This window comes from Lepus europaeus, chromosome 9, assembly GCF_033115175.1.
Source record: "Lepus europaeus isolate LE1 chromosome 9, mLepTim1.pri, whole genome shotgun sequence".
NCBI lineage: Eukaryota > Metazoa > Chordata > Mammalia > Lagomorpha > Leporidae > Lepus > Lepus europaeus.
In genome coordinates, this window is record NC_084835.1 from 9,591,933 (window position 1) to 9,619,522 (window position 27,590).

General features: G+C 54.4%; 1 protein-coding gene across 5 annotated transcripts in view; it reads left to right on the forward strand.

The window, feature by feature from the left end:
- Positions 1–5,027: 5,027 nt before the first annotated feature.
- The window catches only part of TSEN2 (tRNA splicing endonuclease subunit 2), a 36,415-nt gene continuing 13,852 nt past the window's right edge, over positions 5,028–27,590 (forward strand). Inside the window, exons 1-6 of one of the 5 annotated variants that reach the window (XM_062200469.1) lie at positions 5,028–5,092; positions 13,025–13,231; positions 15,539–15,620; positions 18,453–18,489; positions 20,181–20,691; positions 22,382–22,459. In XM_062200469.1, the coding sequence (XP_062056453.1) occupies positions 13,043–13,231; positions 15,539–15,620; positions 18,453–18,489; positions 20,181–20,691; positions 22,382–22,459 (897 nt within the window). In that variant the 5' untranslated portion in view covers positions 5,028–5,092; positions 13,025–13,042. Of the gene's footprint in view, positions 5,097–6,796; positions 7,362–10,809; positions 11,389–13,024; positions 13,232–15,538; positions 15,621–18,452; positions 18,490–20,180; positions 20,692–22,381; positions 22,460–27,590 lie in introns of those variants that run through there. The other 4 variants (XM_062200471.1, XM_062200470.1, XM_062200472.1 and 1 more) reach the window with 4 other exon arrangements.

The following is a 27,590-nucleotide window of genomic DNA, read 5'->3' on the forward strand; positions in this document are numbered from 1 at the left end:
ACAAGTAAGTACACCAGATAGTTTACAAACCTACAGTCACACCACCTACATTTGCTTCTAGTAATATATTCTAAGTTATTTATTTATTTGTTTGAAAGTCAAAGAGGGAGGGAGAGAGAGAGAGAGAGAGAGAGAGAGGTCTTCCATCCCCGGTTCACTCCCCAAATGGCCATAACCACTGAGCCGGGGCAGATCAAAGCCAGACACCAGGATTTCCATCCGGGTCTCCCACGTGGGTGCAGGGGCCCAAGCACTCGGGCTGTCTTGCACTGCTTCCCCAGGTGCCTTGGCAGGGAGCTGGATCGGAGGCGGAGCAGCCGGCACCTGAGCTGTCGCCCGTAGGGGATGCGGTGTTGTATTCCGCCACAGCACCGGCCGCAGGCCGCCCTGTTATTTTTTAAATGGTTTAGCATACCCGCGTGTGCACTGGGACTTGGTATGGTTTTGTGTTTGATGTGCATAAGTGGTGTTGCCGTGTTCACCTCGTGTTTTTTCTCCATGGTGTCTTTGCCACCAAATGTATGTTTTGGAAATCTGCTGATGTTGACTTATGTCTGTGTATGTAATTAACTTATTGGTATATGTATGTCAGCTCGTTCTCTTATCTAATGCATGATGTCCCACTGTGACATAGTCATTCCTCTAGGGAGGGACATTTGTTTGATTTTTTAAAATTACAAACCGCCATGCCTGGATGAACATCTTTGTGTGTGTGTGGGTGTAGATGCCCAGATTTCTGTGGGAAACTGACCCACACGTAGAACACCAGGGGGCTCCAAACATTCGTGAAATCAATGAGGCTTCCCTCATAACACGCATTTTCCGCAGAGGTCGGTGGGAGGCCACGGGGCAGAAGCGGGCACCCCCGTCTCCCCTCTGGGGCTGACTCTCCGACTCAGTTTCCTGACCTGTGAAATGGGTGTGAGATCGCCTCGCTCCCAGAGCCGCTGCAGAGAACTGAGTCTGCTTTGGAAAAGCATCCGGAACAGTGCAAAGGGCAGGATCCGTACGGCTCTCCGTGTCCGTCCCGGGACTGTCCTCGGCTCATCCCGGTGGCCCACGTGCTGTTTCACAGGCAAATAGCCTAGAGGATCATTGTCCCTTTCTAAAAAAAAAAATGTTTTTTCCTTGAAAGAATTACAGAGAGAGGAGGAGACACACAGAGAGAGGTCTTCCGTCCGCTGGATCACTGCCCAAATGGCAGCAACGGTTTTGGTACCGGCTGCTCCTCTTCCGATCCAGCTCTCTGCTATGGCCTGGGAAAGCAGTAGAAGATGGCCCAAGTCCTTGGGCCCCTATACCCATGGGCAGACCTGGAGGAAGCTCCTGACTTTGGATCGGCTCAGCTGCAGCTGTTGTGGCCATCTGGAGAGTGAACCAGCAAGTAGAAGACCTCTCTCTGTGTCTCCCTCTCACTCTCTGTGACTCTGCCTCTCAAATAAATTTAAAAAATCTTAAGATTGGGCCTGAGCTGTGGCACAGCGGGTTAAAGCCCTGGTCTGCAGTGCCGGTATCCCACATGGGTGCCGGTTTGAGTCCCGGCTGATCCACTTCCGATCCAGCTCTCTGCTGTGGCCTGGGAAAGCAGTGGAAGATGGCCCAAGTCCTTGGGCCCCTGCACCCATGTAGAAGACCCGGAAGAAGCTCCTGGCTCCTGGCTTCGGATCAGTGCAGCTCCAGCCCTTGCAGCCAACTGGGGAGTGAACCAGCAGATGGAAGACCTCTCTCTCTCTCTCCTCTCTCTAACTCTGCCTTATCAAATGAATTAATTAAATGAATTAATTAATTTTTAAAAGAGAATCTCTGTTTCCAGGTCTGTAAAACTCCCGCTGGGCGTCGCTTCCACGCGGGACACCTGGTGCCCACCTGCACCTCCTGCTCCTCCGAAGCTGTGCGGTCAGCTGCGGTTTTTCTGCCCCGCACAGCGACTCTGGCCCAGGCCCCTGATTTGAGGTTTGCTTCTCAGCCTTTGCATTTTCTTTTTCTTTTTTTAATTTTTACAGGCAGAGTGGACAGTGAGAGAGACAGAGAGAAAGGTCTTCCTTTGCCTTTGGTTCACCCTCCAATGGCCGCTGTGGCCAGCACACTGCGCTGATCCGAAGCCAGGAGCCAGGTGCTTCTCCTGGTCTCCCATGCGGGTGCAGGGCCCAAGTACTTGGGCCATCCTCCACTGCACTCCCTGGCCACAGCAGAGAGCTGGACTGGAAGAGGGGCAGCCGGATAGAATCCGACCGGGACTAGAACCCGGTGTGCCGGCGCCGCAGGCGGAGGATTAGCCTATTGAGCCGCGGCGCGGGCCTCAGCCTTTGCATTTTCTGCTGAGGATGCTGGCAGCAAACACGCGGAGGCCAGTGGGGTCCCTGGCGGTGTTCAGGGCCAGGAAGCCGTGTCCACCAGACTGGGTGATTTAAACCTGCTGAATCGGCTCCATCTGGTGGACACACTGAGGTACTGCAGGGGTCGGCCCGACTGGGAAAAACAATGGGGCGACAGCCGGGGCTGCCCAGCCCTGCTCAGAAATGCCGGCGGCTCCCCATTGTCTGCGGGGTAAAGTCCAGAAGCCAAGCCTGGAATTCAAGCGCCTCCACAATCAGGCCACGCCCTACCTATCGGACTTTATCGCGGCTTTGGCTTCTTGCCCGGCTCCTCCCTGGCTCCGGAACCCCAAACCCCATTCCAGCCTCACACGCAGGCCAGCCCTGTGCCCTGACTGCCCTCTGCCCGCCTCCTCCCGGCCTCCAGTGTGCTAAGTCTCCTTCCAGGCTCAGCTCCCAGGCCACCTCTTCCAGGAAGCCTCCCAGGCTTTCAGCCCCTCCTGGCCTCCCCCCAACACCTGCTGTGGGTCATTTTTTTGTATTTCAGTGTTGAGTGCTGCCTGCTGTAGCCTGTGTGATGCACTAATACAGCCCGGTGGTCCTGAGACCCCGGGTCCTCACCTTGCTTCTAGTACACTGTAGCTCTGAGCCCGTGAGCAGGCGGGGTGGTAACACCAGTCTCACGGGCCTGTTACGTTGAGTTAAAATAAGACCACGGATGCACAGTGGCTGGCCCACAGCAAACCACCCCCGAATTGTCCCTAGGGTGGCTAAAAAGACAAGACAGCCAGGTGAACCTGAGTCCCAGATGAACAGTGTTTTTTTTACAAACAGAAGCATATAGCAGACATGACGTGGGACCTGTGTGTGGCGTTTCACAGTAAGGGGCATTGTTGTCCATTTTGTTCGACGTGTTTTCAGATCCTGCGTTTGCAGATCCACCCTCTGTTTTCAGATCCTGCATTTGCAAATCCACGCTCTCGCTCACGTTCCTCCGGGACGTCCACATCAGCCGCTGCACACACTGCACACGCTGCATGCACAGAGCCACAAAGCACCGGAACTGCCCAAAATGCACACTCCCAGCGGAAGTGGCAAAGGAGAGGTCAGCGCCCAGAGCGTGAATCCGTGCGCTCCTCGCACTCGGGGCCGTGCCACGGCGCTCACACATGTACGCTTTGGTGGGAGCCGGAGGAGCCGTGTGTGGCAGCCCCCATGCAGGGCACTCCTTAGGGAGAAAAGTGCCTGCCTGGAGGAAACGCGCGGAGAGGTTACGGCGCGGTCGGCCACGATCACAGAGGATGGACGTCCGCGGGGATTATGTAAGGCACCTTTAAACAGAAACACACAGAAAACCAGGTTGTGCATTGGGCAGCTGATGCAAACGTTGTGCCGGGAGGTTCGCAGGGACCCAGCTCTCTGCTCCCCCAGCCTTCACTGATTGGCTGTTTGCAGAACGGAACTATCTGGAACAATGACAGCCAACTGCCTGATAGAGCCGTGTGTATGTAGCTGTGCCATGCACGCACGATGCAGCATTTCCTTGTTGCTCGGCGCTGCAGGCCGCTCGCCTGGGGGCCAACAGCATCTACTGAGTTAAAGACGCAAGATGTCCAAGGTGCGGGGTTGTGGAAACCACTTACTACACGGTCCTGTCCGCATTGGGGAAAACCTGAAAAATGATGAGAAAAGGCTATTTACAAATGCACGGTGAGGGGCGAGCCTGGTGGCACAGCCGGGCCGGCAGCTGCGTGGTTACCCCTGCGCCCCACCTCGGAGGGCCTGGCACTGGTCCCCCCTCGGCTTGCGATCCGGCTTCCTACTAAGGCACCTGGGAGGCAGCAGCGATGGCCCAGTGCTGAGTCTCACGGCGGAGGCCCAGATGGTGTTCCCAGCCCTGGCGCAGCCTGGCCCGGCCCTGGCTATGGCGGGATTTGGGGAGCGCACCAGGGCATGGAAGAGTCTACTTCTCTTTGTCACACCAAATAATTTAAGTTTAAAACATTATTGTACGTCCAGGAGAAAATCCTGGGGAAGAATGTCTTGTTCAGTGGCTTTGCTCCCAACCCTCCGGGTGGACAGGGTGACGTCACCTGAAATCCCATAACCAGTGAATCCCAGATCCTGCGATGTCGGGTGCCAGGCCGGGAGGCGGAGACCCCGGCTGTGGTCTCTGCCAGGCAACTCACAGCCCCTCTGGGGCCAAGGGAGGTGGCTGCGACCCTGAGGGGTTCAGCCGGGGCGCACAGGTGTGTGTGTGGGGGGGCCACAGGTGCACCCGGGGCCGCGCTGCACCCGGAGAAAGCAGGGGCCGCCTTCAGGGCCGGCCTCAGGGGATCCTTTTCCCCAGGTCTGGTGGCCTCAGGGGTCCCTCGCCTGGGGGGGGAGGGGGGCAAGGATTCTAGGTCTCGGCTCCATGACCTGTGTCACTAACGGTGTCACTGGGTGACACTGGACAGGCGACTGCGCGCCTCGTCTGTGAAATGGGTTTGTGAGGGGGAGTGAAAGGAGCGTAGCCTCTGCACAGAGGGGTTGTCCGTGTCCTCCCCGACCAGAACTCGCGCCGCCCGGGGTTGAGAGCACGCGAGGAGGACAGCCAGGTGCACAGGGGGCCCGCCTACGGGCCTGCGCAGGCGCACTCCGCCAACAGCCGGCCGGCGCGCCCGTGAGCTCTGCGGCTGCGCACTCGGCTAGCTTTGCGGCCGCGCCGCTTTACGGCAGCGGTGTTGGCGCCCCGGCCGGCGTTGCCGAGGTTACGGCGAGCGCGTGGGGCCGAGGTAGGTAAGGAGGCCCGAGCTGGGAGCGAGCGGGAAGGAGGCTCGGTCAGCGGGGCGAGCGGGGGCGCCCGGGGGCCAGACCGGCGAGGGCCGTGTGGGGGCCAGGCTTCCGCGTGCTGCCGGGCGCCGAGTGCTCTGCCCGAGCCTGGGGGCGCCGACGCCTCGTCCGGCGCTGGCGCTGCCCGGTGCGCCCGGCCGTCGGCCTGAGGGGAGCGGCGGCCGCTGGAGGTCGGGGCGGGGGACTCCCCAAGGCGGGAGGAGGCCGAGGGCTGCGGCTGGCCAGCGCTGGGCAGGTGTGGGGGTCGGGCGGCGGCTGGCCAGCGCTGGGCAGGTGTGCCTGCCTCGCCGCCCTCGCCCGCCGTCCGCAGGTGCAGCGCCCAGCTGTTCCCTGGGGCGGCCGCGCAGCTGGGCGCCCCGCCGTTCCCCCGGAGGGAAGAGTGAGGAGCCGGCCTGGCTTGTTGTTTTAAGGTTGACTTATTTGACAGGCAGAGCGACCGAGACTTTGCATCCGCTGGTTCACGTCCCAGATGGTGGCAGCGCTCGGGCCAGATCTGAGCCAGGCCAAAGCCAGGAGCCGGGAATCCGCCCTGGTCGCCCGCACAGGGAGGGCAGGGACCCGAGCACTGGAGCCATCGCCTGTCGCCCCACCCCCACCCGGGCACACTCGCAGGAAGCCAGGACTTGAACCCGGGGCTCCGACAGGAGGCGTGGACAGGAGGCGTGGCCTCAAGCGGCTGCTGAACCGCTGGTACCACGTTGCCAGCCTTTGCCGCTGCCCACCATACGTACACGAACACCACTCCCAGGCTGGTGTCTTCATCTGTCCTGTTCGGTTCTCTGCTAGAGAACGGGCAGTGGGGGCTGGCGTCATGGCTGAGAGGGCCAAGCCTCCAGTCGTCACCCTGGCTTCCCATACTTACTGGAGTGCCAGTTCGAGTCCCAGCGATTCCGCGGAGGGTGGCCTCGACGCCTGGGGCCCTGCCACCCATCGGGGAGACCAGGGTGGAGTTCCTGGATCCTGGCTTCCGCCTTGGCCCAGACCTGGCTGTGGCAACCATTTGGGAATGGATGGAAGATCTCTCTCATCTCCTGTCTTCTCTCTCTCTGCTTTTCAAATAAGTACATCTTTAAAAAAAAAAGACACTGCGGTGGTGTCAAGTCGAAACCAGTGCTTGCACCGAGAGCCCTGACTGCTGAGCCCGTCCTGCCTGTGGGTTTCGTGGGTGTGGGCAGTGTTCCTCGTGGGGCTGGGCCAGCCCACCTTACAGGCCCTTTGCTGGCCACACTGAGCTCTGTTTCCAGGCAGTGAAGTTGTGGGCAGATGACTTGCCCTCTGTGCACCTGTGTTTGTGAAGCGAGTCTAGCATTTCCCGCCTGGCACCCCGTGCGTACCTGTGGTGGTACAGCCTCTGGTTTCTCGCTCCTCCCCACCCCCCGCCTGTTGCGTCGGCACTGAACACTGCGGGTAAGGGGGCAGCCAGTGCAGTCCTGCCTCTGCTTTGTCCGCCGGCCCAGCACAGGACACCTCTGTGAAGCCAGGGACGACCCCGCTCCCCCCCTGCCGGATGCTTTGTTCCCTGGAGCGCGTTGCTCTCCGCCCTTCTAGGAACCTCACAGTGGCGGCCGTGATGCTGCCTGAGGGGGTGCGCTGCCTCCTGCTGCATTTGTACAGCTTTATAGAGATGCACAGCTCCATGCAATCCGCCCAGAGTTGTGCAGCTGTCACCCGCACTGTAGCTAGTGCAGGCATGTCTTTATTACCCAGGCCTGTCTGCTGGCAGTCACCCTCCCGTGTCCCCCTGTCCCACCATCTCCTGGCCTGTCTGCCCCTATGGACTTGTGTGGGATTCATGGTCTTTCAGGGGGCTTCTCCCACTTAGCTCAGTGCTTCCAAGGGGGGTCAGAACTCTTTGGTGAATACGATTCTGTCGTGCCGATGGACCCCGTTTTGTTGCCTAGTGATCTCTTGATGGACGTTTGCGTTGCTTGCTCTCCTGGGCTCCTATGAATAATAGCGCTTCCCGTACAGCTCTCTCTGTGAGCCTGCCTGCCCTTTTCCCAGATCTGTACTTGGGAGTGCGTGGCTGGGCTACGTGGTAACCATTAGACGACTACAGAGAACTGGTCTTTCTAGTCCTGTTGAACTTGTTGGTGAAGAAACGGCTGAGAGGGGTGTGCAGGGTGACACGCTAATGCAGCCTGTGCGTATGGAACCAGTCCTGCGCCTGCTGTCACGAGGCCACAAGTGTCTCCAGACGTGGGTTGTAAGGTGAGGGCCATATTTTGAGGCAGGGACCCTTCTGTTGCACATACGTGGGTTGGAACATAGTCGTCCCTTGACGTCCATGGGGATGGTCCCGTGGGTGGTGAAGTCTGAATGTTCACTCCCTTCTCTGAAATGCTGTAGTATTTGCAGAAAACCTACACACATGTCCGTGTGTGCTTTGTTTTTTTGTTCAAAGATTATTTATCTGAAAAGTGGAGTTTCAGAGAGAGGAAAGGCAGAGAGCTTCCCGTCTGCTGGCTCATTCCCCACATGGCCCCAGTGGCTGAGTCTAGGCCAGGCCAAAGCCTGCAGCCTGGATCTTCATGTAGGTCTCCCGCGTGGGTGCAGGGACCCACGCACTTGGGTTATCTTCCACTGCTCACCCAGGTGCGCTAGCAGGAAGCTGGATCGGAAGTGCAGCAGCCGACTCGAAACAGCGCCCTTCTGGGATCCTAGATGTTACCATCACAGGCTGCAACCTAACCTGCTGTGGCCCAATGCCAGCCCTCTCCTGTGTATTTTAAATCCTCTTGGGTTACATAGAATATCTAATATGGGCCAACGCCTCGGCTTAATAGGCTAATCCTCCGCCTGCGGCGCCAGCACACTAGGTTCTAGTCTCGGTTGGGGCGCCAGATTCTGTCCCGGTTGCCCCTCTTCCAGGCCAGCTCTCTGCTGTGGCCTGGGAGTGCAATGGAGGATGGCCCAAGTGCTTGGGCCCTGCACCCCATGGGAGACCAGGAGAAGCACCTGGCTCCTGGCTTCGGATCAGCGCACTGCAGCCATTGGAGAGTGAACCAACGGCAAAGGAAGACCTTTCTGTCTCTCTCTCTCACTGTCCACTGTCCACTTTGCCTATCAAAAAATATATATATATATCTGAGAGTCCACCAAAAAGTTTGTGAAAAAATGGATTTCAAGATAGGAATAAAGGGGGCTGGCGCTGAGACGTAGCAGATAGAGCCGCTGCCTGCAGTGCCACCATCCCAAATGGGTGCCAGTTTGAGACCCGGCTGCTCCACTCCCACCCAGCTCTCTGCTATGGCCTAGGAAAACAGAAGATGGCCTCAGTGCTTGGTTGGTGGGATGCGCAGATGGGAGCCCACAGGTGTGGAGAACTCAAGTGTGGAGATCTTGGCCCAAAGGAAAAACCATAACCAAACCAGGCCAATGACAGTACTATTCACTTTCCTTGTTGTTTTTTTTTTTTTATAATTAATTTATTAGAAAGAGTGATAGATCTTTCATCTGCTGGTTCGCTGTGCAAATGCCTACAGCAGCCAGGGCTGGTCCAGGCTGAAGCCAGGAGCCTGGAACTGCACCCGGGTCTCTCATGTGGATGACAGGAACCAGGTGCTCCAGCCATCATCTGCTTCCTCCTGGGAGTGTTAGCAGGGAGCTGGATCTGAAGCAGAGCAGCCAGGACTTGAACTGGCTCCCCGCTATGGGATGTTGGTGTCAGCAGCAACAGTGACCCACAGCCCCGCAGTATGGGCCCCTTATTTTCACTTGTGGAAAACATTTCATTGGAATCTTGATTTAAAATTTTTGTTTCTTTTGAGAGACAAAGAAAGCTCGCATCCACTGATGCATTCCCCAGATGCAGCAACAGCAGTGACTGGGCCAGGTCTAGGACTAAGCTGGGGAGTCAGTCCAGAGTTCCCACGTGGGCGGTGGAAGCCCAGTTATTTAAGCCATCACTGTTGCCGCCCAGGGTCTGCATTAGCAGGAGGCTGGAGTCAGGAGCTGGCGTCGGGCCCTGAGCCCAGGCACTCTCACCGTGGGAAGCAGGCGTATTAACCACTAAGCCAGATAGCCACCCGTAGGTGGGACTTAGCTTTTAAACTTTTTTTTTTTAACATTTAGTTGAAAGAATGGCAGAGGCAGAGAAAGATTATCCATCAGCTGGCTCACTCCCCCAAATGCCCACAAAAGCCAGGGCTGGGCCAGGCTGGAGTCATGTAACAGAAACCCAGGTCCACGGGCCACCATCTGCTGCCTTCCGTGTTATCAGGAGCTGGGGTCAGAAGCACGCAGCAGCCCAGATGGGACTGGCAGTCTGATTGCAGAACGTGGCCGTCCCGGGCGGTGGCTGAACCTGCTGCACCACAGCACCCGCCCCTGCTTGCGTCTTCTGAAGTTGGCCACTGAGTTGTTTTTAATTCCAGATGGGATGTGTGTAAGTCAGAGCCTCAGAGTGGAAGTCTCACGTGAGTCAGCTTGCTCCCCGAATCCCTTACTAGAGACAACGTCTTTTCTCAGACCAGCTAAGCCTGCTGGATTTATTTCCGTTTTAGAATAAATTAAGGGCTGGCAATGTGGCATAGTGGGTAAGGCCACCGCCTGCAGTGCCAGCATCCCATATGGGCACCGGTTCAAGTCCTGGCTGCTCCACTTCCAGTCAGCTTTCTGCTATAGCCTGGGATGGCAGTGGAAGAAGGACCAAGTGCTTGGGCCCCTGCACCCGCGTGGTAGATCTGGGAGAAGCTCCTAGCTCTTGACTTTAGATCTGCCCAGCTGCAGCCATTGTGGCCATCTGGGGTGTGAACCAGCAGATGGAAGACCTCTATCTCTGCCTCTGCCTTTGCCTCTCTGTAACTCTGCCCCTCAAATAAATAAATCTTTTTTTAAAAAAATAGAATACATCATTCCTTTAGTGGAGTACAAGACGACATCCTTGGTCTGGGCTGAGGAATAAGTCAGCATTGAAGATGAAAGTCTTCACCGTGCCCAAAGGAGGGGATTTTAAGGTTCCCAGGAGTATGCACTCTGGTGACACAGTTAACGTTAGAAATCCTGTGCCCAGTGCTTACATATGGCATGTAGTGTATACCGAAATGTAGTGTAGACAGAAATGCTCCGTATGCAGTGCCATTGAGAGACTGTTTTTTTTTTTTTTTCATTTTTTGAAAAGGATTTATTTATTTGAAAGAGAGAGAGTCTTCATTCACTGGTTCACTCCCCAGAGGATGACAACGGCCAGGGTTGGGCCAGGCTGTAGCCAGGAGCTGCTTCCCCAGGCCATTGTCTGTGCCCGTGTGGGTGCCAGCGTCACAGGCAGCAGCTTAACCCACTGTGCCACACCGCCAACCCCAAAGGACCTCACTTGGAAATTAAACTATCCTGGCATGTTGCTGCCTGGAACACTGGCAATTCTAAGATTCCTATTTACTGATTTATCTTTTGTCATTGATGTACCAGTTCCTCCAGCTCTTCCTTGGTGTGTGTTTTTCCTTGTTTAATGTCCCAGCTTTTGCCTTGAGAAGTTGCCTGAAATATCATGACATGGGTCAGGGTCTTTAATTTCTTTCTAACGGTCATGAAACCTGGAAAACTCCTAGCTTCCCCCTCCACATAGCCGTCTTCTGTCTCAAGCTTGATTGCATTGGTGGCCTGATAGGTGCGGGGACCCAGTGCGAGAGTCTCCGTCTTTGTGCTTTGTCAGGGAAGACACCATATAATCTCTGTTTTTCTTTTTTAATGTTTACTTATTTATTTGCAAGAATCAGAGAGGGAGAGACAGAGATCTTCCCTCTGCTGGTTCACTCCCCCAGATGGCAGAAATGGCCACGGCTGAGCCAGGCCAAAGCCAGGAGCCTGGAGCTGCATCTGGGTCTCCCACGTGGCTGCAGCGGCCCAAGCCCTTGAGCTGTCCTCTGCTGCTTTCCCAGGCACAATGGCAGGAAGCTGGATCGGAAGTGAAGCATCCAGGACACCAGCCAGCACCCATATGGGATGGTCACACTGCAGGCGGCGGCTTTACCCGCTGTGCCACAGCACCAACTCCCACATAAGCTCTCAGTTCAACCAGGGCCAGACCTGACACTGAGGGCGCCACAGTCAAACCTCCCAGCTCCTACCAGGGCCTCTGCCCGTTGTGCAGAGTAACTTGACAAACCTCTTAGACCACTCACTCTTGTCCCTTTGCGTAGGATTGGGTTTTCCCAAGTTAAAGTCGTCTCCTGTGGCTCCATCCGCATTGCACACGCCCGCAGCCATGCTGCTGTTGCGTTTCCTCTTTCCGTCCTTGGTGGGTGGCATCTGCTTGTTTTGTCTCCTGGGCTCAGGTGTAAGGCCGGAAGGGGGCGGTGCTGCCCTTGGCTTCCTCTTCTCCCTTGGTCCACTGGGTGGTAAACCTGTAGTTGTTAGAAGCCCTGTACCTTCTTTGGAGGATGGTAAGCCCTCACCCTAGTGGACAGACACTGCCTGTGCTGGCAGCAAGACCAGAGAAAGGTGTGGGCTTTGGCATTGAGCAGACATGGAGCCCCCAAGTGCCATCACCTGAGGGGCCTTTTACAGATCTCCAACCTGGACATGTACTGCTTTTTTTATTTGTTTTTTTAAGATATATTTATTTATTTGAAAGAGTTACAGAGAGGGGGAGTCAGAGAGATGTTCCATCTGCTGGTTCACTCTCCAGATGGCCACAATGGCCAGATCTGGGCCAAGGCCGAGCCAGGAGCTTCTCCTCGGTCTCGCAGGTGGGTGACAAGGGCCCAGACACTTGAGCTATCTTCCTCTGCTTTCCGAGGCCATTAGCAAGGATCAGAAGTAGAGCAACTGGGACTGAAACGGGCACCCACGTGGGATGCCGGCATCACGGGTTCTACCGCCGTGCCACAACACTGGCCCCTGTTTCTTCCTCTTAAATTGGTGTTAGTAGCACTCACCCAGGAGTATCACCGTGGCTGCGGTGTGCTCTCCTCACTTGGTGACAGACAGTGTTCTGAGTGCTGTCCGAGTCTTCACCGTCAGGCGGGATCTGCCTCCTCCCTCGGTTTGCAGCTGGGGAATCAGAAGCACGGAGCGATCAGTACTGTGTGCCACCACACGGCTGGGGAGGTGGTGCTTTGGCTTTGCAGTCCCTGCTGGTGGCCGCTGGCACTTGGAATACATCAGAGCCCCTTAAGTGACAGCTGCTGCTGTCCGTGTGCTGCTCTTTGTTTATTTACTTTAGAGGTTGGAACAGGCTAGCAGTTAAGATGCCCCCATCCCAGATCCAAGTGCCTGGGTTCAATGCTGACGCCTTCTTCCTGCTAATGGAGACCCGGGCAGGCAGCAGTGGTGACCCCAGTGACTGGGCTCCTGACTCCCAGCTGCAGCCTGGCACAGCCCTGGCCATGGTGGGCGTGTGTGGTGGGAACCAGGGAATGGGAACGTGCTTGCTCACTTGTTTGTGTGTGTGTGTGTGTGTGTGTCTGCTGCTTAAATTAATATATTTTTAGTTAGAAGCTGACTGACCTAGGATTTAGAATGTACTGTGAGGCCCACTTTTGGGGAAATGGAGTGCTTTACTGGATTTGATTTGTTGAGGGCGGAGTCTCCTTGCGTTGTCTTCGTGTCTCCAGAGTGGAAGTGATCCCCATAGGCAGAACCCCTGCAGCACGCTCAGGAGACCCAGCCTCTTCCCTTCAGTGTGTCACTGGGTCCCCTGACATCAGCCTCGTTGGAAAGAAGACCCTGGGCTTTGGGGTCTTCCTGGAGGTGGGCTAGGCGAGTGTGATTGCTGTGTTACGTAGTTTATCACTTTATGAATGGTCTTCCCCCCCCCCCACCCCAGATCCCAAAGTTCTCTGGGCCGAGGTGTAAGCGTGCTCACGTTTGTAGATCTGAATTACCAGCTATCGAGTGACTTGCTGCTTCTCCCGGTTACCTGCTCTTCACAGAACAGTTACCCTGGGAAAATGGCGGAAGCAGTTTTCCATGCCCCGAAACGGAGGAGAAGAGTGCACGAGAGTTACGAGTCCCCGTGGCCCATCCCTTTTGCTCAGGACTGTGGTCCCCAGAGAGAGTTCAGAATGTTCCGCGCCGAGATGATCAACAACAGCGTGGTGGTGAGGAGCCCGGAAGACATCGGGCAGCTGTACGGGAAGGTGAGCGCGGGCTGCCTTGGCTCCTCCCGGCAAACCCCACCAGGGCCCTTCCAGGACAAACCCTGAACCCTGCTCCTGCGTTCCTCCACGGTGGGAACTGCTCGATTTGAATCAGGTGCCCCAAAGCTAGGCACCATGAGGGGAATGAGCCCCCTACCCGCCGTGGAGCCACGTGGCAGTGCTGGCGTGGGGTCAGTGGCTTGACCTTTTTTCTGACTTTGGGTCATGAAAAGCATTGCCAAGTTCATTGTAAATACAAAACCACACAGCAGTTAAACCTCCGCTTGCCTGCCTTCCGAGGTAACCGCCGAGCGGTGTGGTGGTCCACCTGGTGCACAGGCGGTGCACCTCAAGAGCGCGCTCCACCTCCTTGGCTGCTCTCCGTGTTGATGTCTTTTTTTTTTTTTTTAAACCCCTTTATTTGAGAGGCAGAGAGAGAGAGCTCCTGTATTGTGGTTCATTCCCCCAATACCCAGGGCTAAAGCTGGGAGCCTGGGACTAGACCCAGGTCTTCTGCACGGGTGACAGGAACCCGATGGCGTGAGGTGAGCTACCACCTCCCAGGATCTGCGTTAGCAGGAAGCTGGAGTCCGGAGCTGTAACCGGGTATTGAGCCCAGGTGCTCGTTGGCCACTGCTTACCTGAGGACGAGCTTTAGATTTTACTGTTCGCCAGCGGGGACAGGTTTGGGTAGAGACTGGTAGCTTACCCGCCCATGCTCCCACTCCCCCTGCCCTCCAGCCTGTTCATCACTGAAGACATTTTAAAAATAGCAGGTTGGAGGCTGGCATTGTGTGCAGAGGGCTAAGCTGCCGCCTGCAGCACCAGCATTCCACGTGCGTACCAGTTTGGGGCGTGGCTGCTCCATTTCTGTTCCAGCTCCCTGCTAATATACCCAAGGATGTAGCAGAGGGTAGCCCGAGTGATTGGGCTATTGACACCCACAAGGGAGACCCACATGGAGTTTCTGGCTTTGGTCTTGGCCCAGCCCTGGCCCTTGTGGAAGTGAAAACAGCAGGTGGAAGATCTGCCTGTCTCTCTCTCTCTCTGTAACTCTGCTTTTCAAAGAGAGAAATATTTTTGAAATCAGCATGTTGGTTGGGGTGTGATTGACAGTGAGGACTGACTCATGGTGAGTGTACAGTGTTGTAAGTTGATGGAGTGGTGTAGCCTCGTGTGTAACATCCTAGCACTGCGGCTGTTGCTCCTGGTCCAGCCCAAGGTGACCGTCACCTCCAGGCAGCTTGTGGAAAAGTAGGTGACAGTGGCCGTGGTGAGGAGGGAGTGTGAGCAAGCCCAGGGTGCCGTGGCCTGCTGCTCACCAGGGACAGGACATGCATTTGCCACGCGTGACGCCGAGCCGGGGGCTCTGGGAGGTGCCCGGCACATTGGTATCCTCATGTTGCACTGAGGTGTTTTACCGCTCAGTGGTCTGCGTGGGTGAGTGTTTTCAGGATGAGGAAAGAGCCTGTGTTGTTTTGGAATCAGCGAGAAGGTGAGGGCTGCTTCAGCTGTGGCTAAAATCCTAGCAGGCGGGGCCCCCGCGTTCCCGAGCCCGCCCCGCTGCCTTCGGGTCCCCAGCCGGTGCGGTCTTCGGTTTTCAGGCAGATGAGGTGTGCTCAAAGCTTAGGGGCACGAGACTCTTCACGTGAGCCGAGAGGAGAAGCTGCAGCCCTCAGCAGTGACTAGATGCAGGGGCGCTGCGGAGCTGTGGTGGGGAGAACCTCCTGTCACCGTAGGTACGGCCACCTCTGCTAAGAAACTGCTCAGCGGGCCGCCCCCTGCGCGCTGGCGTCCCCGCCCTGAGCACCAGTGTTGAGTCCCGGCTGCCCCGTTTCCATTCCACATGGAAGTCTCAGACACTCTGTGTCTCTGCCTCTCTGTCTCTGTCCCTCTGCCTTTGACGTTAATAAAATCTTTTTTTAAAAAATGAGAAATAGAGGCTGTGGCGCAGTAGGTTAATCCTCTGCCTGTGCTACCAGCATCCCATATGGGCGACGGTTCTAGTCCCGGCTGCTCTTCTTCCCATCCAGCTCTCTGCTGTGGCCTGGGAAAGTGCTTGGGCCCCTGCACCCATGTGGGAGACCTGGAAGAAGTTCCTGGCTCCTGGCTTCGGATCAGCGCAGCTCTGGCCGTTGCAGCCTTTTGGGGAGTGAGCCAACGCAGGGAAGACCTTTGTGTCTCTCTCTCTCTCTCTCTCTCTCTCTCTCGCTGTCTGTAACTCTACCTCTCAAATGAATAAATAAAATCTTTTTTTAAAAATGAGAAATAAATTGAACTGATGTTTTCTCTCTTCCCTCCTGGAAGGGCTACTTTGGAAAAGGTATTCTGTCAAAAAGCCGTCCACACTTCACAGGCTCAGATGCTAAGCTGGTTGCGAAGTGGAAAGGTAAGCGCAGTGGCTCAGTTCCTCTGTCGAATTGCTCTTTCCTTTTTGATCTCACAGCTCTCATCTGTATGTTACATAGTAGAATTCTGGAGCAGTCACATTCACACTGCGGTTTCCTGCCCAGAAGAACAGCTAGGATGGTTCTTACCATGTGCAGTCTCTTCCGGGAATTACTACAAGTGTTCCTCGGGCTTTTCTGTCGCTAAGCTTTGCCTGGCAGGGTGCTGTGCGTGTACTTGGTAGGTGCTGGTAGTTAAGTACCTACTCACCTATGGGGGTATGCACAGTGAATTTTGTATGTTATTTCCAGAATTACAGTTTACAACAATAGCTATGATATTGACACATTTGTTAAAACCTTCTAATTTGTGTAGTTCTCACTTAGCCTCTTTCATTTATTAATCTTTTGATGTATTCTCTAGGGAACACGGTAGCTATGTAAGAAACAATACCAGCAGGTTAAATGCAGTTGGGATTTTTTAGGGCCTGGTGGTGTGGTACAGCTTGTTAATCCACTGCCTGCAGCACCAGCATCCCATATGAGTGCCAGTTCAAGTCCTGGCTGCTCCACTTCAAAGCCAGCCCACTGATGTGCCTGGGAAAGCAGCACAGGGTGGCCCAAGTACTTGGGCCCCTGCCACCTACATGAGAGATCGCATGGAGTTCCAGGCTCCTGGCTTCACCCTGGCCCAGCTGTGGCCATTGCAGCCGTTTGAGGAGAGAAGCAGAGGATGGAAGATCCCTCCTCTCCTTCTCTTACTCCCTCTCCCCCTCTCTCTAACTCTGCCTTTCAAAAAAATAATTTTTTTTGTTTTAAATGTTGTATTGTAGAAAATATATACATGAAAATAGCACTGAAATACCATTTCAGCACTAGGGCAAAAGTCTGACCGTGTGCTCCATGGGTGAGTCCTGGGATACAGACGCTGCCGTGCGTTGCTAGGGGTGCATGTGGCCCAGCCCTGTGGAGGGTGCTGAGCAGTGTACAGCAGTTACCTGTGCATCCGCTGTAGGTCCTCTCCCCCAGTGCCTGGTCAGTTTTCTGTTTTCTGTGTGCAGATTCACCCAGTTGAGATATATCAGACGTAAGTAGAATACTGTAGGATTTTTCCCTTCATGTCTGGCTGCTTTGACTTCGCATCACGTTTTCAAGGTTTGTCCGTGTATCGGAACTTGATTCCTTTTGATGTCTGAGGAGCACCCCACTTGTGTGGACTGACCACATTTTGTTTATTCATCCACTGACTGATGGACCTGGGCTTGTTTCTGCATCGTGGCTGTTGTGAGTAACGCAGCTATGACCATCGGCACACGGTGTCAGTTCTCTGTTGGACTGGACCCAGGACTGGAGATTGCAGGTCATGTGTTTGGCTTTGTGAGAAACCGCACGCCGCACTCCACACTCGGTACCCACAGTGCACAAGGGCTCTAGCTTCCCCACCAGCACTTGATGCTTTTTTTTTTTTTTTTTTGTAAATAATAGTAATCCTCCTAGAGTGAATTGGTAAAAGTTTTAAATTTAAATAAAGTCTGATTTATCTGCTTGTTTGTTTATTTTTATTTTTAAAGATTCATTTATTTATTCATTTATTTGAAAGGCAGGCTTAGAGGCAGAGAGAGAGAGAGAGGTCATCATCCATCCACTGGTTCACTCCCCAAATGGCAACAGCAGCCAGAGCTGTGCTGATCCGAAGCCAGGAGCTAGGAGCTTCTTGCAGGTCTCCCGTGTGGGTGTAGGGGCTCAAGGACTTGGGCCATCTTCCACTGCTTTCCCAGCACACCAGAGAGCTGGATCAGAAGTGGAGCAACCAGGACTTGAACCAGCACTCACGGGATGCTGGCACTGCAGGCAGCGGCTTTCCCCACCGTGCCGCAGCACCAGCCCCATCTACTTCCTTATTTTGTTGCCCATGCCGTAGATGTCGTATTTAAGAAATCACTGCCAAGTCTGCTCACGCAGATTTCCTCCTGAGAGCTTTATAGTCTCAGCTCTTGCGTTTCGTTCTTTGACTCATGCTGAATTAATTTTTTTTAGGATTTGTTTATTTATTCAGAAGGCAGAGGCAGACGTAAAGCCCAGACGCTTTCAGAGCAGTCAGACTTCTCACCAGGCTGTGGGCTTGCCGGGGAGACCTGCTGACCTTGTTGGGGTGTGTTTACTTTCCTAGTTTCTTGTTTTAGTCCTTAGTTGTTATCATTTAATTTAAAAGAGACCCTTCCATTTGCTCATTCATTCCCCAGATGCCCGCAGCAGCCAAGGACCTGAGCCATCACCTGCTGCCTCCCTGGGTGTACATTGTAGGAAGCTGGATTTGAAAGTGGAGTAGCCAGAACCAGCGTTAGGGAGTAGCAGGTAAAGCCACCACCTGGGATGCCGGCATCCCATGTGGGTGCCAGTTCATGTCCTGGCTGCTCCACTTCCAGTCCATCTCCCTGCTGATGGCCCAGGAAAAGCAGCAGAAAGTGGCCCAATTGTTTGGGCCTCTGCCACCCACATGGAAAAACTGGAGGAAGCTCCTGGCTCCTGGCCTTAGCCTGGCCCAGCCCTGGCCATTGCAGCCATCTGGGGAGTGAGCCAGCAGATGGAAAATCTCCTTCTCGCTCTCTGTCCTTCTCTCTAACTCGGACTTTCAAATAAATAAATCTAAGGAAGGGGAGTGGCTGGGACTCAAACCAGGCACTTCGTTCTGAGATGCAGGCATCCCGAGCAGCACCGTAACCCCTGCACCACATGAGAATCTTGAAATGCTCTGCCTCTCACAGATTTTTAGTGTTTTTTCCTTCTTAAAGGAAATTTTGTCTGAAACTAACAGAACTGCTTTGTTGTTGCAGATATAAAGACTAACATGCCTATCATCACATCAGAAAAGTAAGTCACAATGAACTTGGCTTTGATCAAAATTATGTTTAATCAGGTCTATTTTTAGGCAGTCCACACCCTTTCAGGCAGACCATACCTTTTTTTTTTTTTTTTTGTAAATGTGTCCTTGAAAATTATGACTGAATTTACTTTGAATCAACTCATATTTGAAATGCATCAAGTGAGGTTTTGTTAAATTAGTCCTAAACGGCCGGTGCTGTGGCATCCCGCATGTGCCTGATTTGAGTCCCAGCTGTTCCCCCTCGAATCCAGCTCCCTGCTAATGCACTGGGAAAGCAATGGAAGATGGCCCTGCACCCATGTGGGAGACCCGGAAGACACTCTTGGCTCCTGGCTTCAGCCTGGCCCAACCCTGGCTGTTGTGGCCATCTGAGGAGTGAACAGCAGATAGAGGATCTCGTCTGTCTGTCTCTCCTCTCTCACTGTCACTCTGCCTCTTTTTTTTTTTTTTTTTTAAGATTTATTTATTTATTTGAAAGAATTGTAGAGAGGGAGAGACAGGTCTAACATGTGCAATGTCCAGGACTGAAACAGGCCAAAACCAGGAGCCAGGAGTTTGATCCAGGTCTCCCATGTGGGTGGCAGTGGCTCAAACACTTGGGCCATTCTCCTTTGTTTTTTCCCAGGCCATTAACAGGGAGCTGGATCAGAAGTGGAGCAGGGGGCCGGCACTGTGGCACAGTGGGTTAACACACTGGCTTGAAGCACCACATCCCATACGGGCACCAGTTCGAGATCCGATTGCTCCACTTCCACTCTCCAGCTCTCTGCTATGGCCTGGGAAAGCAGTAGAAGATGGTCCAAATCCGTGGGCCCCTTACCTGCATGGGAGACTCGGAAAAAGCTCCTGGTTTCAGACCAGCACAGCTCCAGCCACTGCAGCCAGTTGCGGAGTGAACCATCGGATGGAGGACCTTTCTCTCTCTCTCTCTCTCTCTCTCTCTGCCTCTTCTTTCTCTCTGTAACTCTGACTTTCAAATAAATAAATAAATCTTTAAAAAAAAAAAAAGTAGAGCAACTGGGACATGAACTAGCACCCACATGGAATGCTGGCATCATAGGCAGTGGCCTTACCCACTGTGCCACAATGCTGGGCCCCATCACTCTGTCTTTCAAGTATGTAAATATATAAATCCGTGGGCACCTGCTGCCCTTGTGGGAGACTTTGATTATAACCCCGGCTCTGACCCTGGCTTAGCCCTGGCCACTGTGAGCATTTGGGAAGTGAACCAGCAGATGGTGTCTTTCTCTGTGTCTGTGAACTCTCTGCCTCTTAGATAAATGATATTTTTAAATTACATTTTCATTTAAACAATCAAAACATTGTGACATACACAACTGAAAATAATCACTATGACTTCTGGTAAAGAATGGCTGTTTCTTTGTATGTTTACTTAAGCCTCTTGGTTTTAAAGTACATACATTTTTGTGCTTTATTAAATAAGCTAATTTTTTGCGATTTTTAAGAAAATGAAATGTTAATAGAAACAGGAAAGCTTAGCGGGTGCTTGTGTTGCAGAACCCAGGAACAAGTGAGGAAGGCGGTGTCTGCCCGAGGCGCACTGCTCAGTCCAGGCGCTGTGGACGTGTTGGCCGGTGGCTTCCTGGGCCTGTGGCACGCGCTGGGGTCTTTTCCCTCAGGAAACCTGAGTGTCAGCGCCGGCGTTTCTGTGTTACAGGTATCAGCGCCGTGCAGAGTGGGCCGCGGAGCTCATGCGCAGGCAGGGCCAGGAGGAGAGCGCAGTGCGCCGCGTCCTCGAGGAGTTCACGCGGCCACTGGAGCGACCTCGGGTCGGAAGGGCTGAAGGCGGCCAATTGCATGCTGAGCCTCGCTCAGAGACGGCTTCCACCAGCGAGGGCACAGCAAGGAGCGAGACACTGTCTGTGACCAACGGGGACTCCGGAAGGGCAGACAAGGCGGGCAGTGCAAGCCGGCCCTCGGACTGCCTGCAGGAGGGCCCTGGGCCCGAGCCGCTGAGCACAGACAGCTTGGATGAGTGTGTGCCGGAAGACCCCACGCCTCGGCCCCGAGTCGGTCGCTGTGAACAGGACGGCCCTGCCCCTGCATGCGGCCCCCAGCCCGAGGACAGCAGTCGTGGAGCAGAGGTCGCCTGTGCTGACCAGGAGTGCGTGCTCGTGGAGGAGGTGCTGTGTGATGGGAGCCCGCGGGAGGACGCCCCAGCTGGGGAAGTAAGTGGAAGAGACCCTGGAGCCCCCTGCCCGCGGCGTCGCTCTCCCTGGTTGTAGCCCCCAGCAGTTTGAGAGAGACTTTTTCTTTTTCCTTTTTTAAAGATTTATTTATTTATTTGAAAGTCAGAGTTACACAGAGAGAGGAAAGGCAGAGAGAGAGGTCTTCCATCCGATGGTTCACTCCCCAGTTGGCTGCAACAGCCAGAGCTGCACCGATCCGAAGCCAGGAGCCAGGAGCTTCTTCCGGGTCTCCTGCGCAGGTGCAGGGGCCCAAGGACTTGGGCCATCCTCTACTGCTTTTCCAGGCCATAACAGAGAGCTGGATCGGAAGAGGAGCTTCCGGGACTAGAACCGGCGCCCATATAGGATGCCGGTGCTTTAGACCAGGGCGTTAACCCACTGTGCCGCCCCGAGAGACTTTCTACGTGACGTGACTGTCACTGCAGCGTATTATTAGATTCTTCTGTTTTATTATCCACTGTTATCATCATCTTCATTATTATTGAACTCTGACCATGCCTAACAGATGAATTAGGCTTTATCATAGATACGTAAGTAAAGGAAAAACAGTGTAAATAGTGTTTAGATCTGTCTAAGGCTTGGGCGGGGGTTCTTGGAACATCCCTCCAGACAAGGGGGACCACCATGGTTCCACCCATGGGAGGTGTGGGATGTGAGGGCCTATCCTAAGTACGGCGTGTGTGTCCAGGGGAGCCTGGATCCCCTCCCCAGGAGCGCAGCACCTGTGAGCTGTTTATACTGAAACCTCAACGTTTGGGTAACTTTCTTTTTTTTTTTTTTTTTTTTTATTATTATTATTTTTGACAGGCAGAGTGGACAGTGAGAGAGAGACAGAGAGAAAGGTCTTCCTTTTGCCATTGGTTCACCCTCCAATGGCTGCCGCGGTAGGCGCGCTGTGGCAGGCGCACCGCGCTGATCCGATGGCAGGAGCTAGGTGCTTCTCCTGGTCTCCCATGGGGTGCAGGGCCCAAGCACTTGGGCCATCCTCCACTGCACTCCCTGGCCACAGCAAAGAGCTGGCCTGGAAGAGGGGCAACCGGGACAGGATCGGTGCCCCGACTGGGACTAGAACCCGGTGTGCCGGCGCCGCAAGGCGGAGGATTAACCTAGTGAGCCGCGGCGCCGGCCCGTTTGGGTAACTTTCTAAACACTGTGAGAACAGACTGATGACACTGTCGCCCTTGTTCTGGAGAAAACAAAGCGCAGTGGTAATCACACAGCGTAGTGTGGCACACAGCGTAGGTGCCGGCACGGAGAGGTCGCCACCACGGAGAAGGGTCGTCACCCCCCCGGCCCCCGGAGGAGCTGGCACGAGAAGCTTCCTGGTGAGCAAGTGCTATGTGGGAAGCCCACCCTCCGAACTCTTCTCAGGAGATGGGCACGTGGCATCTGAGGTACAGTGAAGGGAAAACAGGCGACCCAGAATCCAGTGAAATGATCACAACTCCTTGGGAAATTCAAGGGGAAAAGGAAATGAATCAGATGTTCCTGGTGCGAAAATTCAGGTTGCCTTTTCCACGTAAGCGGTGAGAAATCCTTTACAGTATCGACCCAGCAGCACGGGCACCTTGGGGACAGATGAGAAAATGTCATTTTGCGATTCAGTCTCCCACGCGACGTGCCAGCTTCCAGCCGTTACGTGTGTGGTTTCTTTTTCTTTTCTTTCCAGTTGGTGCAGAGAAAGCAATTAGTGTGCAGAAGAAACCCATACAGGATCTTTGAGTATTTGCAGCTCAGCCTTGAAGAGGTATGTTGTTCAGTTCGTGTCAGCTCCTGGGCAGCCCTGCACCCGGGAGCCTCCCTCACGGCGCGATTCAGGTCCCGAGTCTCGCATTTTATGTCCTCGTTTTTAAGATGTGTGATTGAGAGGACATACCTGTCATTCCACAGAGGATTCAAGCAATTTGTCTGGCTACTTTTTATTTTTAAAGGTTTATTTATGTGTTTATTCTTTTACTTATGTATATGGTGGAATGACAGGGACAAAGAGAGAGATCTTCTGTTCACCGATTTGCTCCCCAAATGGCACCAACAGTCAGATCTAGGCTGAAGCCAGAAGCCAGGAACTCCATCCTGGCCTCCCACATGGGTGGCAGGGGCTCACTACCCAGGCCATCAGTCTGGGTCTTTGACATGAGTGACAGGGACCCAGCCACTTGGACCCTTACGTGCTGTCTTCAGGTGTCCGTTAGCAGGTGGCTCGAGCTGGAAACAGAGCCAGGGCTTGAACCAGACACGCCTTTACCGGCTGAAGATGTCCCGAGCAGCGCCTCAGCTGCAGACGCCTCTGCCCCGAGCACCTTGCACGTCAAGGTTTCAGTGTGGCTGAATATTGTGCTATTAGTTCACACAGCTGTATTGAGGTATTCACCTACCATGGAGTTCATCTACTCAAAGCTTGTAACTCACAGGTCCGGGATGTGTTCACAGCATTTCACCAGCCTTTGATAAGCTCTCGTGCGTGATTCGGATCATGTGACTGCTCCTTGCGTAGGGGATTCTGGGTGTCTCCTTCCGCACCGTCCATTTCACTTCTTGCAGAGTTCTTTCTGGAGCTTCATCACTTTGTCCCTGCGGCTCGGGGCTCCCCAGCCTGTGACCACCGTCATTCAGTCCCCCCTCTTGTCCCTGCGGCTCGGGGCTCCCCAGCCTGTGACCACTGCTCATTCAATCCCCTCTTGTCCCTGCGGCTCGGGGCTCCCCAGCCTGTGACCACCGTCATTCAGTCCCCTCTTGTCCCTGAGGCTCGGGGCTCCCCAGCCTGTGACCACCATCATTCAGTCCCCCCTTCTTGTCCCTGCAGCTCGGGGCTCCCCAGCCTGTGACCACCGTCATTCAGTCCCCTTTTCTTGTCCCTGCGGCTCGGGGCTCCCTAGCCTGTGACCACCATCATTCAGTCCCCCCTTCTTGTCCCTGCGGCTCAGGGCTCCCCAGCCTGTGACCACCGCTCATTCAATCCCCCCTTCTTATCCCTGCGGCTCGGGGCTCCCCAGCCTCTGACCACCGTCATTCAGTCCCTCCTTGCCCGTGTTTTTGCCGCACACAGCAGTGCCCTTCCTGCCTTGGCAGATGGCACCCCTTGCTGCAGGAGCTCTGTTGAGCTTCCCAGTTCATTACTGCTGTTGCCGTGGCACCAAACAGGCGTGTTCAGTGTGCAGCACAGTTCCCGTTAGTGAGGCGGGCACTCCCCCAGAGCTCATCGTTGTTGCCGCCATGTAGCACGTGTGCTCTGTCTGTCAGCATTTGCAATGATCCTGGAGTGGCACTCACACAGCAGAAGTGCAGTCAGCCCTCAGTATCTGCCAGGGCCTGGTTCTGTGGCCCAGGGACACCACAGCCTCTGGGTGTTCAGCCCGTTCTGTACAGCTGTGTGACACTTGCGCAGAGCCTGCACACATCATCTCTAGATGACCTGGCGTGCCTGCTGCTCTGAGATGCTGTGTAGGAAGTTGTCACACTCCAGCAGGCATGGGGAACCTTCCTACTGCCGAAGGCACACTGTTCATGGGACGTACAAAATTATGAGCGTAAAATTAGCCTGCTGTGGGTTTACTGGATTTCAGGTCCTGCCTGTGGTTGCTTTGGCAGGGCCAGATATTCCTGTTAAGGAATAAAGACAAGAGGAAAAATACCCATCATCAGTACAGGTGCTGTTCTCTTTTTCTTTTCTTTTTTTCTTTTGAGAAACAGCTCCTGTCTGCTAGCTCCCTCCCCAAATCCTGCAGAGACAGAGGCTGAACTGGGGCCCAAGCTGAGAGCCACGAATGCTGTCCATGTCTCCTGTGAGTGGCAGGAACCCAGTTATCTGAGCCATCTATGCCGCCTCCCAGGGTCTACATTAGCAGGAAGCTGGAATTGGGAGCTAGAGCCGGGTATTGTACCCAGGCACTCTGATGGGAGATGCAGGCTTCCTATCTTAACGTCTTTTTATGTTTGTTTTTTTGAATATTTATTTGAAAGGCAGAGTCACAAAAAGAGAGAGAGGTCTTCCATCCACTGGTTCACTCCCCAAGTGGCCACAATGGCCAGGGCTGGGCCAGGCTGAAGCCAGGAGCCAGGAGCTTCATCCAGGTCTCCCATGTGAGTGCAGTGAGGCCATGTTCCACTGCTTTCCCAGGCACATTAGCAGGGAACTGGGTCGGAAGTGGAGCAGCCGGGATACGAACTGGTGCCCAAGTGGGAAGCCAGCATTGCAGGCAGCAGCTCAGCCTGTTACTCCACAACATCAGCCCCGTAACTAATATCTAAACCACTAGGCTAAACTCCCTCCTTTTCTGAATGCTCTTGATGGGAAGATGACGGAATCTGCAACGGAGAAGGCTGGGGTGCGGATGCAGAGCCGTGGTGTTCTCAGTCCTCGGTCCTTGGGACACAGTGAGGAGGTCCCATTGGTAGCGTGCGCTCCCCGGTGGGGCACCTGGAAGTTTTGCCAGATGGCGTCTTCAGATCCCACCTGCGCCTTGCTTTTAGCCAGTGATGCCTGCGGCCTTTGTGAGCCGGGCGTGGTGATGATTTCATGTTCTTGCTGTGTGGTGTTCATTCCAGGGGTGATTCGATTGCTGTGCCGATGAGCTCATTGGCTCTGGTGCTTCTAGGAGATCTGATACCAAGATCTGTTCTTCCATTACAGTGCTTCTGGGCCCTAAGTAGATTTAGCAGTGGATGTTAAAAACCATCACTGGGGGCAGGCGTTTAGCCGAGCTGGTAAACCCACACCCCAGATTGGAGAGCTTGGGCTTGATTCCGGACTTGGGCTCCAGCTTCCTGCTGGAGCAGACCCTGGGAGCCAGCAGGTGGCGGCCCACGTGGTTGAGTCCCTGAAGCTATGTAGGAGATCTGGACTGCAGTGCCGGCCATGGTGGCCATTTCAGGAGGGAGCCAGCAGATGGGAGCTCGCTCGCTCTTTGCCTCAAACAGAATTTTTAAGAAGCCGTCTCTCCATCTTACTAGTACCATAAAAGTAAAAACGCGTGAGGTCCTGTGGCCCATGGTCCCTGACCTCCACAGTCTGGTGATGCTTCCATTCTCAACAAAACCAGCTCGGTTGAATTAAGGTTGTCCCCACCTGTGACAAGTGCCCAGCAGCGGTCTGCATGAGTTCATAAACGACACCATCATTGTAGGCAAGTGGAAATGAGGCATCGGTTTTACCGTGCTCAGGGAAGCGTGTGTGTGCTGGCAATGAGAAGACGTGTGCTTCTGAAAAGCTCGCCTCTTACTGGAAACGGGGGAGAGACCTCGTTAGCAGAGGAGTGAATTGAACTTGTCCAGGCCCTGCTCCCTCGGGGTCTTTAGGAGGGATTGGGGGTAGGGGGCTACATTGATGAGTTGATTGAGCCTTCAGGTGCTTTCCAGAATTCCTAACCAGAGGGGTTTAGACGAGGCTCTGAGAATTGAAGTCCCAGGCCCCTGCTGATGGCAACGACTTGAACCCAGCCCCGGCAAATCACAAACTTGATTCTTCATGTTTCATTGTTGTGGATGGAGAAGCACAAATTTTGACAAAATGAAGGGACTGAACCGTTTGAGGAAACAACGTTGTCTTTTCCACTGCATGTTGGGGCTGCTGCCTGTGGTCTGTCCAAGAAACAGTGGTGTTGTGTGATAATGAGGAGTGGACGGTGAGGAAGGGCGGCCTGGCAGGCGGGGGGCAGCAGCTCAGGGAACGGGAGGGGAGGGGAGCTGGGGCGGTGCAGGGGCGTCCCAGAGTGGCCCTGGTGCTGTGGGCTTCAGCAAGGGCAGGGTCTGGGGGCCTCTCTCTGTTTGTCCACACAAGCCCATCCTCAGCCAGCGTGCACGTTCTAGTTGTAGACACAGGGAAGAGAGTGATGTCCAGAGGAAGAAGACTGCTCTGATGAACACGGGGTGGGGTTACGTGGACCCGGCGGTCAGGGAAGAACTGGCTGAGAGGGGATCTGTGAGCGTGGGAGGAAGTGCCGCACTGCGGGAGTAGCGACTGCAAAGGCGTAACTGAGCTTAGTAGGTTCAGAGACCAGAAGGGCGGCCCACACGCTACAGGAGGGAGCCACACTGGGCAGGGACATTGCTGGCCCCAAAGGGCATTTTAAAAATCTGTCAGCATTTACTGTTTCATAAATGTTGCATATTGCAGCTGGCACTATGGTGTAGCGGGTAAGGTACCATCTGCATTGCTGACATCCCAAATGGGTACCAGTTGGAGTCCTGGCTGTCCACTTCTGATCCAGCTTCCTCCTAATGTGCCTGGGAAAGCAGCAGAGGATGGCCCAAGTGCTTGGGCCTTTGTACCCACAGGGGAGACCTGGAAGAAGCTCCTGGCTCCTGGCTTTGGCCTGACCCAGCCTCAGCTGTTGCGGCCATTTGGGGAGTGAACCAGTAGGTAGAAGATCTCAATCTCTCTCCTTTGTCTGTATCTCTGCCTTTCAAATAAATAAATCTTTTTTTTCTTTTTACTTTTTATTTTTGACAGGCAGAGTGGACAGTGAGAGACAGACAGAGAGAAAGGTCTTCCTTTGCCATTGATTCACCCTCCAATGGCCACCGCGGCTGGCGTGCTGCGGCCAGCGCACCGCGCTGATCCGATGGCAGGAGCCAGGTGCTTCTCCTGGTCTCCCATGGGGTGCAGGGCCCAAGCACTTGGGCCATCCTCCACTGCACTCCCTGGCCACAGCAGAGAGCTGGCCTGGAAGAGGGGCAACCGGGACAGAATCCGGAGCCCCCACCGGGACTAGAACCCGGTGTGCCGGCACCGCAAGGTGGAGGATTAGCCTGTTGAGCCACGGCGCCGGCCATAAATAAATCTTTTTAAAAAAATAAAAAAGATTTATTTATTTATTTGTTTGAAAGAATTAGAAGCCGGCGCCACGGCTCAATAGGCTAATCCTCCGCCTTGTGGCGCC